Source organism: Callithrix jacchus, chromosome 7 (genome assembly GCF_049354715.1).
Source record: "Callithrix jacchus isolate 240 chromosome 7, calJac240_pri, whole genome shotgun sequence".
NCBI lineage: Eukaryota > Metazoa > Chordata > Mammalia > Primates > Cebidae > Callithrix > Callithrix jacchus.
Genome location: NC_133508.1, coordinates 62,848,816 through 62,864,869, shown reverse-complemented (window position 1 = coordinate 62,864,869; position 16,054 = coordinate 62,848,816). Strand labels below are relative to the sequence as shown.

The following is a 16,054-nucleotide window of genomic DNA, read 5'->3' as shown; positions in this document are numbered from 1 at the left end:
CAGGTGTGTGCCACCATGCCCAGATAATTTTTGTGTTTTTAGTAGAGATGAGGTTTCACCATGTTGGCCAGGATGGTCTTGGTCTCTTCACCTCATGATCCGCCTGCCTTGGCCTCCCAAAGTGCTAGGATTACAGGCATGAGCCACTGTGCCTGGCCTTTTAAAAAATTCTTTGTAGAGATGAGGTCTCACTATGTTACCCAAGCGGGTCTCAAACTCCTGGCCTCAAGCAATCCTCCTGCCTTGCCTCTAAAAGTGCTGAGATTGTAGGCATGAGCCACTGTGCCCAGTCCCACACCCACTTTCTTCCAGCCCTGTGCAGAGCTAAGGGATTGCAACAGGGCAGGGGAACTAGCAAGGGTGCTTGGAAAGGGTAGGGGGACCAAGGCTCTAGACCTGGCTCTATTACTGGCTTGCTGGTTGACCTAGGAAGGTCTCACCTCTCTCTGGGCCTTCATGTTTCTCTCAGCACAGTGAGGGGCTTGGTTCAATGTGGAAGAGCATTCTAAATTCTAGTCATCTGTGGGGTTCATTTGCAACAAAGATCTAGTTTGAACTAACTTACGTGTCTTGCTGTAGGGGTCTCAAGTTTTTATTTGCAGGGAGAGATGTTTCCATTTAATCTGACTTTATGTTTTTTCCATGTGGTTAATCAGTTATCCCTGGCCCCTTGTGGAAAAATCCATCCTTCCCCCAACCAACACCACATTATCTTAGGGTTACTTTATAGTAAGTCTCAATATTTGGTAGGGTGGGTCTCCCATCTTGTACTTCAAAATTATCTTGACTATCCTTGGTCTTTTGTTCTTCCTTGTATATGTTAGGATCAGCTTAACAATTTCTACAAACAACCTGCTAGAATTATGATTGGAGGTGCACTGCAATTATAGATTTGATGAGGATTGACATCTTTATGATATTGAGGATTCCTGCCCACAGAAGCTCCCTTGAGAAGTGTGATCTGGGCTCTGAAGTCAGACCTGGGTTAGCATCCCAGCTCTGTGATGGAAGATACATTCCCCAGGGGGACATGGGAGACATAGAAATCACTTCATGTCTCTGAGCCTCAGTTTCCTCAACTGTGAAACAGGGATGACAATTGTACCCACTTCACAGATGGTCGTGAGGATGAAACAGTACATGTGAAGCACTCAGCACTGTGCTTAGCACATAGCGGGTACTCAATGAGTAGACCTGCTATTGGGAACAATTATCCCCTGTTGCTCCTCTCATCAGAATTGGTGTCTGCTTCCTGGAAAGTTTGCCAGGGATGCTCCTGTCCCTGGTAAAAGTTATGGACTCGTAGGGATGATGAGACACACAATTTCCAGCTACCGCCCAATATCTGTTCTCATACCATCCTAGGAGCTCAGAATCCAGGGCTGCACTCCTAACTCAGGTTCAGGAAGGCATGGGGAGTGGTAGTTGCTCTTTGCTAGAGTAGGGCAGGGGAAGGGAGTATAACTTCCTGGGCCCTTAGTTCCAGGCCAGCTTGGGATGGAACTAGCCTGCTGAAACTCCAGGCTATTAGGTTGACCTGGATGGGAAAGACAAAGGCAGAGACAGAAGAGATGACAGACTAGATGAAGGGAGTAGACAGACAAAATAGCATACTGGAAGAGATAGATGGTCAAGGTCAGGAGCTCCATGGAGGTCATCCTGCCATGCTCCTGCCTCTAAGCTCATTGATGCTCCAAGCCTTTCAGACAATTGGGGGTAAAGGATAGCAATGGTCAAACTATTAGCTCCTTCTGAAGACACCTTCTGATCTGCTACCTTCTTCCCTCTCTGGCCAGAAAGAAGAGGGGCTAAGAGAGCCCCCAGAGAAGGAGAGGTAGAAAAGGTGTGCAGATAGTCACCAGGCAGTTGGAGGGTGCCATCCCCAATAGGTAGCAATGGCAACAGCAAAAGCCACTGGCTGCCCATGTCTATGCTGGTGATGGTCCTGGAGGGTGCTAAGAAGAAGTCCTGGTTCGAACAGGGGAATAGATTAATGGTTCCAAGACGGGAAGGCACTGCCGGCTCTGGTGCTGCCTCTCATCTGCTTGCTGAGTGCACCACCCATTCCCCAGATGCCCAGGCTCCTTCCCAACAGACCCCAGGGGGCTTTTCAGGGCTGGAACCAATGCTGATGGGAGGAGGATGGAGGGTGGGTTTCCCATCAGCTGCAACCAGTGGACCTCTGGGGACTGCCATTTCAACTGGTGAATATCCCCACAGCTCCTAATTGTCAGGCTTCACTGAACAGCAGGGCAGATGTCCAGACCTTCTAGGCTATCCCCTCACACCCAACACTAGGGAACCTGCATCCCAGGGACGTAGCTGATTCTATCGGTCTTCTAATTCCTGGGCTAAGAGGGGATTATTTTCATTTTAGAGCTGAAGATCAATCTCACCCTCTCCCCATTGCACAGATGGGGAAAACAAGGCTAAGTGATTCACTGAAGGACCAGAACCCAGGTTTCCTGTCCTCCAAGGTAGCTCTTTCTATTGACCATAACTGCCACGGTTTTCTCAGACTCTCTCCTGATTGCATAGTTCCGGAACCTGCTGAGGTTCTCAATGGCCCTGAGTATGAAGGTCCCAAGTAGGCTTCACAGCTCCTAAGTCCCCCACCAGACTTCATTCACCTGACCCACAAAGCTGCCAGGAGCCATACTTTAACCAGTCACTCTCCATTGCCCTAGGATGGAGCTGCCTATACTTGTGTGACTTGGTCATTGGTGATCCCATCAGACAAGGGATCCCCAGAGTGAGGACCAGTCTCCATCTTCAGACAGGAGAGAGCAGGTAGGGCCATCTCCTTCAGCAGACAGGGGCTCCCTCCCATAAGGACCAGACTTTGCTCCACAAAACTTAGGACCCTGAGGGCAAGGGTTATAGCTCCACCATTAAGTCAGAAATTTTTAGGGGTGCAATTCTCCCTCCCATTAGACTGGAAGTTCTTGAGGGCAGTGTGTGACTCTACCACCAGGCAAACAGGATTTTGAGGGGCAAGATCTGTCTTCCCTATCAGACCCAGGCAATTGCCCCAAGGGGTTGGAAATCCACCAGTCAGAGACATCTATTACAACATAAAACTTTATTGTCAATACACAGATGTTTGGCCCCACTGGCCTTGCCTTTCTCTTCTTGGTGCTGGGGCCCACTGAGGCCCCCCCACCAGCTCTGGGTGAGAGCAGGAGCCAGGGCTGCCCATCCTTAGGTCAAATCCCGGCTGCATTGGCCAGCACCCCCTTCTGTGCTCATCCTTGCTGCTAGGGTTCCCACTGTCATTATCCAGCATCCTTCTCTGTCTTGGCTCCTCTGGACCTAGGGCTCACAGGCACAAGCCCTGTGGCTGCTGCCACCTTCACAGCCCCTGGCCTCTGCCCAGGTGTAAGGGAGAGGATGGCCTCTGGCCAGGCTGTGCCAAGCCACACTAAGGGCACAGGAAGACGCAGCAGCGGGGAGTGTGTGTGCGCAGGCCCCTTGGCTCCCATCCTGGCCTCTCAGTGGCTGTTCTTGCGTGTTTTAAGGAGTATATGTGAGCTCGTGTCATGAACCTGCAAACCAAGAGGTCTTGTGAATCTCCCTACCCTGATATTGCAGGCTCCCTTACTCACCTCCTCCAGTCTCACCAGCTGCCTCAGCCACACCTCCCGGGGAAGTTCTTCATAGGTCTAACTTGAGCCTACCTAGTACCCCCTCTGAGTTTGGGAGCCCAGGGTGTATCCTGGGCAGATGATGGTGGGGGCAGAAAAAGAAACTAAGTAACATGGGTGTGTGCCAGGAGCTCAGGAGGCAGCTGCTTTAATGTATTTTAGATAGATCCTGGGGTCCTGTACCCACAGTGGGCCTAAGTATCTGTCACCAGTCAGGCACTGATGCCACACACACTAAGGGTAGGTTTGAAGGTGCTAGAGATGAAACTGGCTGAAAGGGTGAAGCCTCTCCAAGAAGGAAAGTGCAGAACCTAACCAAATGGGCAGTGACAGCGGGGTGGGTGGAAATTTAAGAGGCAGACTGCTGGGTGCAGTGACTCACGCCTATAACACCAGCACATTGGGAGGCCAAGGCAAGTAGATTACAAGGTCACGAGTTCAAGACCAACCTGGCCAAATGGTGAAACGCCGTCTCTACTGAAAATGCAAAAATTAGCCAGGCATGGTGGCAGGCGCCTGTAATCCCAGCTACTTGGGAGGCTGAGGCAGGAGAATCACTTGAACCCAGGCGGCAGAGGTTGCAAGTGAGCCGGGATCGTGCCACTGCACTCCAGCTTGGGCGACAGAGTGAGACTCCGTCTCAAAAAAAAAAAAAAGAGGCAGACCAGATTTTGGAATAGACAGAAACTTTGACAAATGATCCAGAGGCCGGTCTGTGCTGGCTGGACAGAGTGTTAGGGCGAGTACCAATTGGGTAGGAAAGGGAAGGCACACCTTTTCCATATCAATGAGCGCACTGAGCAAGTCTTGCTGGTGAGACTTCTGGCGGAGGTCCTTGGATGACATAGTCTCCAACAACCCGCTCATCCTGCGTCTCTGCAACACCTCTGCCTCTTGCTCCTGGTTGAAGCGGATTGCGCGCACTTCCTCTACGATCCTGGGGGTGGAGCAGTGAGTGCCTTTCAGAAGGCTGCAGGGGAGGGAAGCAGTCCTCCCACCTCTTCCCTAGAGTCACCCACCCTTCACTCTCTCACGCAGCCCTAACAGAGACCCAAGCCGAGCTGTGCCCTTGTGTGAGATGGGAGGAACCCGGAGTCTGGATTCCAGCTCTTCTACCAATAAGCTAGGGGACCTCTCTTGGGCCCAGGGTCTGTTTTATAAAATGGTGAGGGCGTGAGGCCAGAAGATTCTGATGCTACGCCCAGCTCTGACTCACATGACTTGAGGGCACCCCCAGTACCCTCCCCTACGTGTTGAGCTCATCTCGGATCTCCTTGTACTGCGTCAGGTTCTCCTGTATTGCCTCAAGCACCAAGCAAAAGTTGTCGCATGTGTTTTCATTGAGGTTCGACAGGGGACCCCCCACAAGGGGTTCCTGGGGGAGACCAGATTTCTCCGAGCGGGTGACCACACAGTGCACCACTGGCAGCTGCTCGTTCTCGTCCTCCTCTTCCTCTGCACCTGTCTGGGAAGCGGGGCAGAGGGGTTGGGACAGCTCAGGCAGGTATGTTCCCCACACCCGTTTCCCGCTTGGCTTCAGGAGGATGAGTCTCTTAGGATCCCGGGGTTTGAAGGCCCTCATTTCACTCTCACCAATCTTAGCCTCCCTACCTTGCTGGGGGAGACCAACTTTAAATACACATGCCCTTTCCCCACCTCTTTAAAAATTCTCACCCCTTTTCAAAACTTAGTCCTGCCCCGGATTTCAACCCTGATAAACCCTACCCAGAAACTTATAAAGTCCTGCCTACTCTCAAGCACAGGGCTCCAGCTCTCTGTTCTTTTAGAAGTACTCCCCTCCTTTCCCCAACCTTATGGAAGTACTGCCCCTGAATGAATAATAGGATAGCTAACATTAATTGAGTGCTTACCATGCACCAAGCACTATTCATTTACCCATATAACCCTCATAAAAGAACCCAAAGAGTTAAGTACTATTATTATTCCCATTTTACAGAAGAACAAAATTGAGGCTTAGATTGGGTAAATGCCCCAAGGTCATCCAGCTGCTCAGTTTTGAGTTGCCATATAAATCTAATATCTAGAAAATCCACACCTTTTAGAAGCTCCAGTTGGTGTGTGGGTACTCAAGATGGGGGGCTGCTGCCTCCAGGTCTCCAAATTGACTTTCTCCAGGCCCTTGATTATGCGAGCACACACATACATGCACATGTGCTCAAGTCCGCTCTCACACACACTCCTGTTCCTCCCTTCTGCTCTCCCCATCCCATGCACCTTACTGAAGATTATTTGATGCTGTTGTCCCTGCTCTTCTGCCTTCATCATTTGCTCCAGGTTGGTGGTCACCACAACGATGAACAGGTTGATGCCAATGAAGGCACCGATGGTGATGAAGATGGTAAAGTAGATGGCACCCCCAATCTCCATTGCGTACTCCCTCTTCTCTGTCCTGCAGATGGCAGGCAGGGGCCCCATCACTTCCCTGGCCCTTCAAGCCTGAGTTTCCTTATCTATGAAATGGGAAACTCATCCCGAAGCCTACTAGGACTTCTGCCTGTGTCACTGCTGTTGTGCAGATCCCATGCCCTACTCCTGTCTCAATAGCTGCACTCTCCTGAGCATCCACTGTGCTGACAGACTGTGGCTGATTCTCTAACCAACCCTACAAGGTGGGGATGTACACATAAACGCGTACATTAAGTTTAATCTATTAGCTATAATCTTTTTTTCTTTTCTTTCTTTTTCCTTTTTTTTTTTGAGACAGAGTCTCACTCTGTTGCCTAGGCTGGAGTGCAGTGGTGTGATCTCAGCTTACTGCAACCTCTGTCTCCAGAGTTCAAGCAATTCTTCGGCCTCCTGAGTAGCGGGGATTACAGGCACCTGCCACCACGCCCAGCTAATTTTTGTATTTTTGGTAGAGACAGGGTTTCACCATGTTGGCCAGGCTGGTCTCGAACTCCTGACCTCAGGTGATCCACCTGCCTTGGCCTCCCAAAGTGCTGAAATTACAGGCGCGAGCCATCGCGCCCAGCCAGTCTGATTTTTATCCACTACCTACGCCATAATGGAGAATAACTAGAGAGGCCCTTTATCTACTGGGCTTCTATACTCACATGTAGGAGGTAAAAAGAAATCAGTTAAGGGGTCCCACTTTCTGGAGTAAACTGGAAAGAAATAGGCCGTTGACTTAATGGAAAAGAGGCAAAGAACAGAACACAAAAATGAGTGTGGGCAGTGGGTTTAAGAATGACTGAAACAAGTCCTGATGTTCCCAGGAGTTCAGGCAGTTTGGTGAGCTGGGAGGTGGCTCTGCAACCTGAGGCACAACTACAGACCCACTTCCCTGTCCAAAGCCAGCTACCCAGCTGGTTAGCGTGATGAGAGAAGTCCCCATAACAGGGTCAGAATGGGACTCTGAATCTATGGAATTCAAGGGGCAAGGCATCAGGTACTGCAAGCCTGGGTGTTTCCTTTTCCTTTGTTTAAAGACCTGGGAACCCCCGCTTCCACGGGACCATCCTCATCCCAATCCCTGGAGCTCCCACTCTCAGGGAGAGTTCTCACACCCTCTGGTTTCCCTGCCCCACAGGCGGGATGAGGCTAGAAGTCCCACCAGCACTCACTGGAAGTCACTGTAGATGTCCACCCAGCCGTCTTGGGTGATGCAGATGAAGAGGGTATACAGCGCCACCTGCATGTTCTGGAAGTGCTTGGGCACGAATGCACCAAAGAGGGTTACCCCAAACACGGAAAAAACCTGCCAGAGAGAACAGAGCCCCACCCCAACTTCACCCAAGGGCCTGGAAATAGGACACGCAAATGTCATGCAAATGAACACTGCCAAGGAAGTCACAAGGATTCAGGCCCACAGGCTTCTCTGCTCCTCCAGACACCCCTCTATTCGCAATGACCCAAGGGCCCTGTTCGGGGAAGGGAAACAGCTGGGGGCAGGGGCAAGCACTGACCAGCATAAAGAAGAGGATGAGGACCATGATATTGGCCAAGTCAGGCACAGACTGCAGGATGACACGGATGATCCGGGCCAGGGGCTCCACCGCCATGCACAGATGTACCAGACGAAGTGCCCTATGGTAGAACCTCTCAGGGGTGCCCCTAGGCCCTTCCCAGCACCCTCCCTCCTCCCACCTCCCACCAGCTGCCTAGAGAGGCAGAGCTGATTTCCAGCTGGTCATTATCCCCCATCTCATTTCTGGGTTCCAGATAGGTCCCCCTCATTTCTCCAGAGCTCCCAGCTCACCTGAGAGTGTAGTTGATGGAGGGGATATTGATTTCATTGATGAAGAACCCCAACAGTAATTCAAAAACAATAATGAAGTTGAGGATGTTCCATCCGTCCTGGGGGGTAGGCCAGCCCCAGTGGGGTCTGTCAGGCCCAGCCCATGGGGGCATCCAAGGTCTTCCCTCCCCACATCCCAAGGATGGTGGCTCAGTGTCCCTCTCAGAGCAGGACCAGTCAGCTGCCATCCACCGCTGTTACTCTGCCCTTCCCTAAACATACCACAAAACACACGTGTACTCACTGTCCCATACATGTGTCAATAGCCAAATGCAGTCTCAGACACACAGTGAAGACCCTCACAGACACACAGCTGGTCCCTAAGCTGAGTGCCCGCCTTGACTAAAGCATGCTCAAAACAGCCTTGCCTTGCAGTTAGGTAACCTGAAAACACTTGGCTACTCCTGCCTTTGTGTGACACACACTACAATTAATAACAAAATGAAAATGAATCCTAGTAAAAACAAGAAACACCGCTTCAGTAGCCAGTTCTGAGAAGAAATCGCTCTCAGCACAAGAAAGGGAGACAGACACACTTTGCAAGCCCTTTGTCCATTGAAGCACTTACACAGGAATGAGGTGGGGAGGAGGAAACTCACAGGTATGAAAAATCTGAACAGTGATCCCACTTCTAGAAATCTGATCCACAGATACTCTGGTCGAAGTAAAAATGATATTTGTATAAGGTTGAGAATAACCAACCTGCCAGGTACAGTGGTGCAAGCCTGTAATTCTGGCACTTTGGGAGGCTGAGACAGGAGGATTGCTTGAGCTAAGGAGTTCCAGACTAGCCTGGGCAACATGGCAAAACTCTGTCTTTACAAAAAATATAAAAATTAGCCGGGGTGGTGGCATGGGCCTGTAGTCCCAGTTACTTGGAGGGGTGAGGTGGGAGGATCATTTGAGCTCAGGAAGCTGAGGCTGCAGTGAGCCAAGATGGTTGCTATTGCACTCCAGCCTGGGCAGCAGGGATGAGACCCTGTCTTAAAAAAAAGAAAAGAAAGAAAGAAAGGAAAAGAAAACCAACATGTCCAATGATCAGAAGAGACTGACTGGATAAACTATGGCACATTAAATTACATTAAACTCAATGGAATACTATGTAGCTATAAAAAGAAAAATGAGGCCAGGTATGGTGACCCATGCCTGTGATCCCGGTGCTTTGAGAGGCTGGTGGGAGAGGATCGCTTGAGGCCAAGAGTTTGAGACCATCCCGAACAACATAGCAAGGCCTCATCTCTACCAAAAAAAAAAAAAAAAGAAAGAAAGAAAAATGAGAAAGATCTCTATGTATTGATACAGAAAGATTGTCAGGATCCATTCAGTGACAAAAGTGAAGTGCAGAATAATGTTTATAGTATGTTACTGTTAGGAAGGAGAAGATTGAGAGTATATACATATTTGCTGATTATTGTAAAAATAAATACTGGGAGGATGCCATAGTTTGAATGTGTGTCCCCTCCAAATTTCATATGGCAATTTGATGTTCAGTGTTAGAGATGGGAACTGGCCAGGCATGGTGGCTCACGCCTGTATTCTAAGCACTTTGGAGGCCAAGGCGGGCGGATCACCTGAGGTTGGGAGTTCAAGACCAGCCTGACCAACATGGTGAAACCCTGTCTTTAAAAAAAAAAAAAAAAAAGAGATGGGACCTAATGGGGGGTGGTTTGGTCATGGAGGTGGATCTCTCATGAATGGCTTGGTTCCATCCTGATGGCAATGAGTGAGTTCCCTCAAGAGCTGCTTGTTAAAAAGAGCTTGGCACCTCCCCTCATGCTCTCTCTTGCTTTCTCTCTTGCCATGTGATCTGCACATGCTTCACCTTCTGCCATGAGTGGAAGCAGCCTGAAGCCCTCACTGGAAGCAGATGTTGGCACCATGCTTCTCATACAGCCTGCAGAACTGGGAGCCAAATATAACTCTTTTCTTTATAAGTTATTCAACCTCAGGTATTCCTTTATAGCAACACTAAATGGACAAAGACAATAGAAAAAAGACTATAAATATAAAAACATTACCTAGAAAGTATAGGGGTGGGAGAAAGGGGATGAGAGGGCAAGAGAGAAGCAAGAATTCTGTGGGTACCTTTCAATATAGTTTTGGCCAGAATCTGTGTTAAAGATTCAAAAAAAAAAACTGTTTTTTGAAACAGAGTTCCACTCTGTTGCCCAGGCTGGAGTGCAGTGGCACAATCTCAGCTTACTGCAACCTCTGCCTCCCCGGTTCAAGAGATACTTATGCCTCAGCCTCTAACAGATAAGGATGGTCAGCACAATGTCATCTATGGTAGAGAACAGCTCATAGTGTTTCTACATGGAAGACAGAGAAAAAAGAGGGGCAGAGAGGTCAGTAGAGAAGGGCCTGGGCAAGCCAGCAGGGAGAAGATGTCTTTGGGGAAGGGAAGGCCCATGTCATTGCTGCTCTAAGTAGCTGGGATTACAGGTGCACGCCACCATGCCCAGCTAGTTTTCATATTTTTAGTAGAGACAAAGTTTCACCATGTTGGCCAGGCTGTCTCAAACTCCTGGCCTCAAGTGATCCTCTCACCTCAGCCTTCAAAAGTGCCAGAATTACAGGCATGAGCCACTACACCCAGCAAGAAAACTATATTTAATGAAAAAAAGTTTTTAAATGTATTGGGCAGCCCAATAAGCACAAGTCCTCCTGGTCTCTCACACTCGGAGTCTGTACCTTCTCCACACAAGGAGATACAAGTCTGCCTGTCTACAGATCCACCCATATGTCCATTCAGTATGTAGCTCCTGTTGTGTGCCATACCCAAATCCAGTTTCTGAGAATATAGGATGCCCGCCCTGTTGGGCTCACAGACTATTTTGAGGGAGATGGATAAACAGCAAATTCTAACTCCATGCAAAAAAAAAAAAAAGTGCATAGCATCATGGAGACACAAAGCAGCTCCTAACCTAGCCTGGGAGAGACAGGAAGACTTCCTGGAAGACAATACATCTGAACGAGTCTGTCAGTAGGAGTAAAGCAAGTGAATAGGGAAAATCAGATTCCGTAATGTGAAAATTACATGAAATTCCAATTTCATTTATGTGCAGTCGGTGGTTGCTTTTGTGTTGCCATGGCAGAGGTGAGTCATTGCAACAGAGACTGTACGGCCATGAAGCTTAAAATCCTTATTATCTGGCTAATTACAGAAAAAGTGTGCTGATTCCTGTTGACCTCTGTAAATTAAGGTAGATGCTCTCAGCCCCATTTCTCAGATGAGGAAGTCAGGTTTATCCAAGACTACAGAGCTGGGGAAGGCTGGAGCAGAGATTGGAATTGGAGCCACGGGAGGCTGCACTTCTAACACTAGTTACTCTCTGCCACATTGTATACATCACACACACACACACACACACACACACACACACACACACACCCTCAGTTTGGAGGGCCAGGATTATAGGGGTGGACTGGGTGGTGTGCAGTCCCATGAAGGAGTAGAGGAAAAGGGCTCAGGATCTCACCTTCCAGAAAATCCAGAAGCCATTGAGCCAGCCGAGGAGAACCTCACAGATAAGGATGGTCAGTACAATGTCATCTATGGTAGAGAACAGCTCATAGTGTTTCTACATGGAAGACAGAGAAAAAAGAGGGGCAGAGAGGTCAGTAGAGAAGGGCCTGGGCAAGCCGGCAGGGAGACGATGTCTTTGGGAGAGGGAAGGCTCATGTCATTGCTGCTCTTGATCCTCAGCATCCTTGTCACTTCCTTTAAAGCACACTTTGCATGTGCATGCCAGGCACTGTGCTAGGGCCATTCGCGCATCACTTCATGTTACCATCACTGTTGTCCTGCAAAGCAGGTTTCATTCCCGTCATACAGAAGTGGAATCAGAGTGGTGCCTGTGTGTGCACAGCTAGTCGATAAAGACTGTTATCTGGGCTGGGCAAGGTGACTCACACTTGTAATCCCAGCACTTTGGAGACCAAGGTCAGGAGTTCAAGACCAGCCTGGCCAGTATGGCAAAACCACATCTTTACTGGAAATACAAAAAAAAAAAAGTCAGCCAGGAGTGGTGGCAGGTGCCTATAGACCCAGCTATTCAGGAGGCTGAGGCAGGAGACTCACTTGAACCCAGGAGGCGGAGGTTTCAGTGAGCCGAGATCACACCACTGCACTCCAGCCTGGATGACAGAGCGAGACTACGTATCAAAAAAAAAAAAAAAAAAAAAAAAAGATTGTTGTTTGACTACACACCTTTGTCCCTAACCTCTAGAGTAGGTATATTTTGGAGAGGGAGGTAGGAGAAGCAGAACAGTCTCCAGGATTGGGAGGAAAAGTCCTGGCCCCTGAGAATGGAGGACACCAAGCTCCATCCGTCCTAACCTTTCCTGCTGCTCTGGCTCTCCAAATGCTCCAGGTCAGGTCTGACCAAACTCCTAGGTATCCTGCCACTCATGGATCCAGGACATGCACCCTGGATGGATGAATTGGTAGATGGATGACTGGGGTCTGTCCAGAGTCTAACTCACATTCTCCCAACCTCGAACTTTCTCCTTCACATGGCTGTGAACCCACTAACAGCCCCCACAGTGCCCAACTCCACCTAGCAGTCACCCAAGTCACTGCGTCTCCTCCCTTTCTTTCTTTTTTTTGTGAGATCTTGGCTCACTGCAAACTCTACCTCCCGGGTTCAAGCAATTCTCCTGCGTCAGCCTTCCAAGTAGCTGGGATTACTGGTGTATGCCATCATGCCTGGCTAATTTTGTATTTTTAGTAGAGATGGGGTTTCACCATGTTGGTCAGGCTGGTCTCAAACTCCTGACCTCTAGTGACCCACCCACCTCAGCCTCCCAAAGTGTCCTCCCTTTCTTTATCCCAATGTGCAACAGACTCAGTGCCTCAGGGCCCACTGCCATGTAAACGGGGTTGGGGGGCCTCCTGCTACCCATACCTTGCCACCACTCCCATCCATCGGCCAATGCCAGGCTGAGCTGAGCTGTTTAAACTCAGATGACAAGTTGAGGTTTATGGGTTCCTCAGTGATTCCAAATTCCCAAAGGGAATTCTGCCTATGATGAGGAAGAGCTTCTTTTCCCTTGTTTATCCTCTCAGTTCCACCCTGATGGCCACAGGAGACAATAGGACATCCACACCATTATTCAAAAAATCATTCTAAATAGTCTTCAGCCCAGTGTGGTGGCTCACACCTATAATCCCAGCACTTTGGAGGCCAAGGCTAGAGAATTGCTTGAGCCCAGGAGTTCCAGACCACCCTGGGCAACATAGTGAGACCCTGTCTCTAAAAAAAAAAAAAAAAAAAAAAAATTTATTTTGACACACAGTCTTGCTCCAGTTGCCCAGTCTGTCACCCAGGCTGGAGTGCAGTGGTGCAATCCCGGCTCACTGCAACATCCACCTTCTCGGTTCAAGCAAATCTCCTGCCTCAGCCTCCCAAGTAGCTGAGATTATAGATGTCCAACACCACACCCAGCTAATTTTTGTATTTTTAGAGAGATGGGGGTTCTCCATGTTTGCCAGGCTGCTCTTGAACTCCTGATGGCAAGTGATCTGCCTGCTTTGGCCTCCCAAAATTTTGGGATTACAGGTGTGAGCCACTGTGCCCGGCTCAAAAAGAAATGTTTAAATTAATCAAGCATGGTAGCTTGTGCCTGTAGTCCCAGCTACTTGGGAAGCTGAGGCAGGAGGATCACTTGAGTCCAGGAGTTTAAGGCTGCATTGAACCAAGATGGCGCCACTGCACCCCAGCCTGGGTGACAGAGACCCTACCTCTAAAAAAAAAAAAAAAAAAAGAAATTAAAACATGAAAGAAAAATTACACTGAACTTCAAGTTGGACACAGAGAAGAAGTTTCTCACATGCTGTTTCTTCTGCCCAAAACACACTCTCTCTCCCACCTCTTTGCCTGGCCAACTCCTTCATGTTCTTGTTTCCTTTTTCTCTGTTGCAGTGACAAAGATCACATCCTATTTCTTTTTTTTTTTGAGACAGAGTCTCGCATTGTTGCCCAGGCTGTAGTGCAGTGGCGCAATCTCGGCTCACTGCAATCTCCAACTCCTCAGCCTCCCGAGTAGATGGGACTACAGGAGTCCGCCACCATGCCCAGCTAATTCTTTTGTATTTTTAGTAGAAACTGGGTTTCACCATGTTGGCTAGGATGGTCTCGATCTCCTGACCTTGTGATCCACCCACCTTGGTCTCCCAAAGTGCTGGGATTACAGGCATGAGCCACCGAACCTGGCCCACATCCTACTACTTTTTTACTCTCAGCTCTAGTGTCACTTTCTCCAGGAAGCAGGTTCTGACTCCCCAGATTACGTTTGAGTACCTTCTTCGAGCCTCCATGTACTCTGGGTGCTACTTAGGCACTTGTAGTGAGAGTTTCTGTGTGTCTGAGACAGGACCCAGTTGTGCCTACTATCCCTGGGACCTGGTACTCTGCACAGTCAGTGCCTGCCTGGCACTGAGTGATTCTCCCTTAGTGACTGCTGGTTAGAATTGAATACCGCTTCTCCACAAAGTATCCATTTGCCTCCCTCTGCTCACACCCTTCTTCTCCTGCCCTTCCTCTACAAATCCAATGCATTAATCAAAGCCAAGCTATAGAGCCCTTCCACCATGAAGTCTTCCTTGATCTCCAGATTGCTAGAAGGTCAGAGCCGATAGACCCTTGAAGAGCATCCAATTCAACTATCGTAGACAGTTGAGGAGCCTGAGGCCGGGAGAGGGAAGCCCCCATTAGGGTTAGTGGGGTAGAGGCCACGATGGCATCCCACCTGGTCCAGGTAGGAGTTGGTACGGAGAGCGATGGTGATGGCGTTGACCACCAGTAGCACGGCCAGCAGCAGTTGGAAGGCAGGGTGTCGAAGCAGCTGCTTGATGTACATGCGAGTGATGAACTCCTGCACGTCCCAAGCATCCTGGGAGAGGGCAGGACCTTCCTTCAGGCAGGTGTCGCCATAGGGAGCCTCTGCCTAGAGATTTGCTCATAGAGAATGGGGGTCCCTGGGGCCCACTCTACTTGGGGGAAGTCATCTGAGAGTGGACCATGGAGTGGAGACATCAGTGTAGAGGTCACTATCTAAATGGCCACTAAAAGTGGATTACTATTAGGGGATCTTTGTGGAAGTCATTGCCAGAGAATCTTTCAGGGCTCTCTGACAGTGAAGACAATCATTTTATAAGGGTTCCTACAGGGGGCACTGCCAGGGAGTTACTAACATACCATGGGCAGTCACTCAGGGATCACTGCTGGGGAGGGTCCTCTGGGAGTGTTTAGAGAGTAGAGGGGGCAGAGTTACCATGAGGGCCTGCTGCCCATGAGCACAGCTACAGGAGGCCACTGTGGGGCGAGAGCTATCCTTACCTCTTTGTTCATGACGTCCTGGCGGTTGATGAGCACCTGCTCCTCTCGCTGACCATAGGACTCGTGAGTGGTACTCTGCAGGACAGAGGGGCAGGCCCTCAGTGCAGCTACTACCTCTCCAGACTCCATATGGTTCTCCTGAGCCCTGCTCCACCTGGAGAGGACAGTATGGATGTTCCACTGCTGCCGCTGGGCCTTTTCATTGTAAGTCATGGTTGTTTAGTTTCTTCCTTCTCTTCAAAGAATCTTCTTTCCAAGTGGTCTCACTCCCCCTTGTGGTGATATCACAGAGGCCTCTGTGACCTCCAGCTTTCTGCATTCCACTAAGGAATTCCAACCTGGAGAGAAGCTCTTCCCAGTGGCCCTCCTCCACATCCCACAGAAGTCTGGGGATGCTGCAGGGATGCTGTGCTGGGGGTGGATGTCAGAGGCTGATGGGAGCAGGTTAGATCTCCTGTGCAGCCTGGATGGAGTCATAGGGACACGTCCCTGCCTTGGATCCAGGAGCTGGAGGTGAGGCTGGAAGGAGGGGTGGAGGAAATAAATATTTTCCCCAGGACCTTCTCAGGGAAGACCTCAACCTGCACCCCTCCCCACCAGCTGCCTCATCCTACCTGCCCAGTCTCCAGGGCTGTCCCCACCACTTCTCCGTGCAAGGTGTGTTTCCCCATCTGCAAAGTGAGTTTCTCATTTTGTGCCCCCCAGAAATGGGGTAGGAGATCACCATTAGCATTCTAAGAGCTGGGGAGAGGTAGACATGAGTCAGAACCCTCATTAGCCATGGGTCATCCACCCACCACCCTGGCAGGCTT

General features: G+C 49.7%; 1 protein-coding gene across 6 annotated transcripts; it reads right to left on the bottom strand.

The window, feature by feature from the left end:
* Positions 1-3,066: 3,066 nt before the first annotated feature.
* Positions 3,067-15,481, bottom strand: CATSPER4 (cation channel sperm associated 4). 6 transcript variants are annotated; one of them, XM_035308217.3, is made up of 10 exons: positions 15,243-15,481; positions 14,653-14,796; positions 11,382-11,483; positions 7,864-7,961; positions 7,571-7,691; positions 7,229-7,362; positions 5,880-6,054; positions 4,895-5,109; positions 4,419-4,581; positions 3,067-3,545 (listed from the first exon to the last, which is right to left on the bottom strand). In XM_035308217.3, exons 1-10 carry the CDS (start codon positions 15,453-15,455, stop codon positions 3,492-3,494), a joined length of 1,419 nt encoding a protein of 472 aa, XP_035164108.1. In that variant the 5' UTR covers positions 15,456-15,481; the 3' UTR covers positions 3,067-3,491. The 6 variants fall into 6 exon arrangements, 5 of the variants coding, with proteins under 5 accessions (XP_035164108.1, XP_078186920.1, XP_078186922.1 ...); XR_013519881.1 differs by lacking the exon at positions 3,067-3,545 and adding an exon at positions 5,701-5,783 and having other exon boundaries at positions 4,445-4,581; positions 4,861-5,109; XM_078330795.1 differs by lacking the exon at positions 3,067-3,545 and adding an exon at positions 5,701-5,783 and having other exon boundaries at positions 4,450-4,581.
* Positions 15,482-16,054: the final 573 nt, after the last annotated feature.

Coding starts and splice junctions, on each gene's coding strand:
- CATSPER4 (XM_035308217.3), bottom strand. CDS start 15,455: ATGACTTACAATGAAAAGGCCCAGCGGCAGCAGTGGAACATCCATACT. Junction 14,797..15,242: donor AGGACGTCATGAACAAAGAG/GTAAGGATAGCT, acceptor GCCCTCTCCCAG/GATGCTTGGGACGTGCAGGA. Junction 7,363..7,570: donor TCATCCTCTTCTTTATGCTG/GTCAGTGCTTGC, acceptor TCTCTCTGGCAG/GTTTTTTCCGTGTTTGGGGT.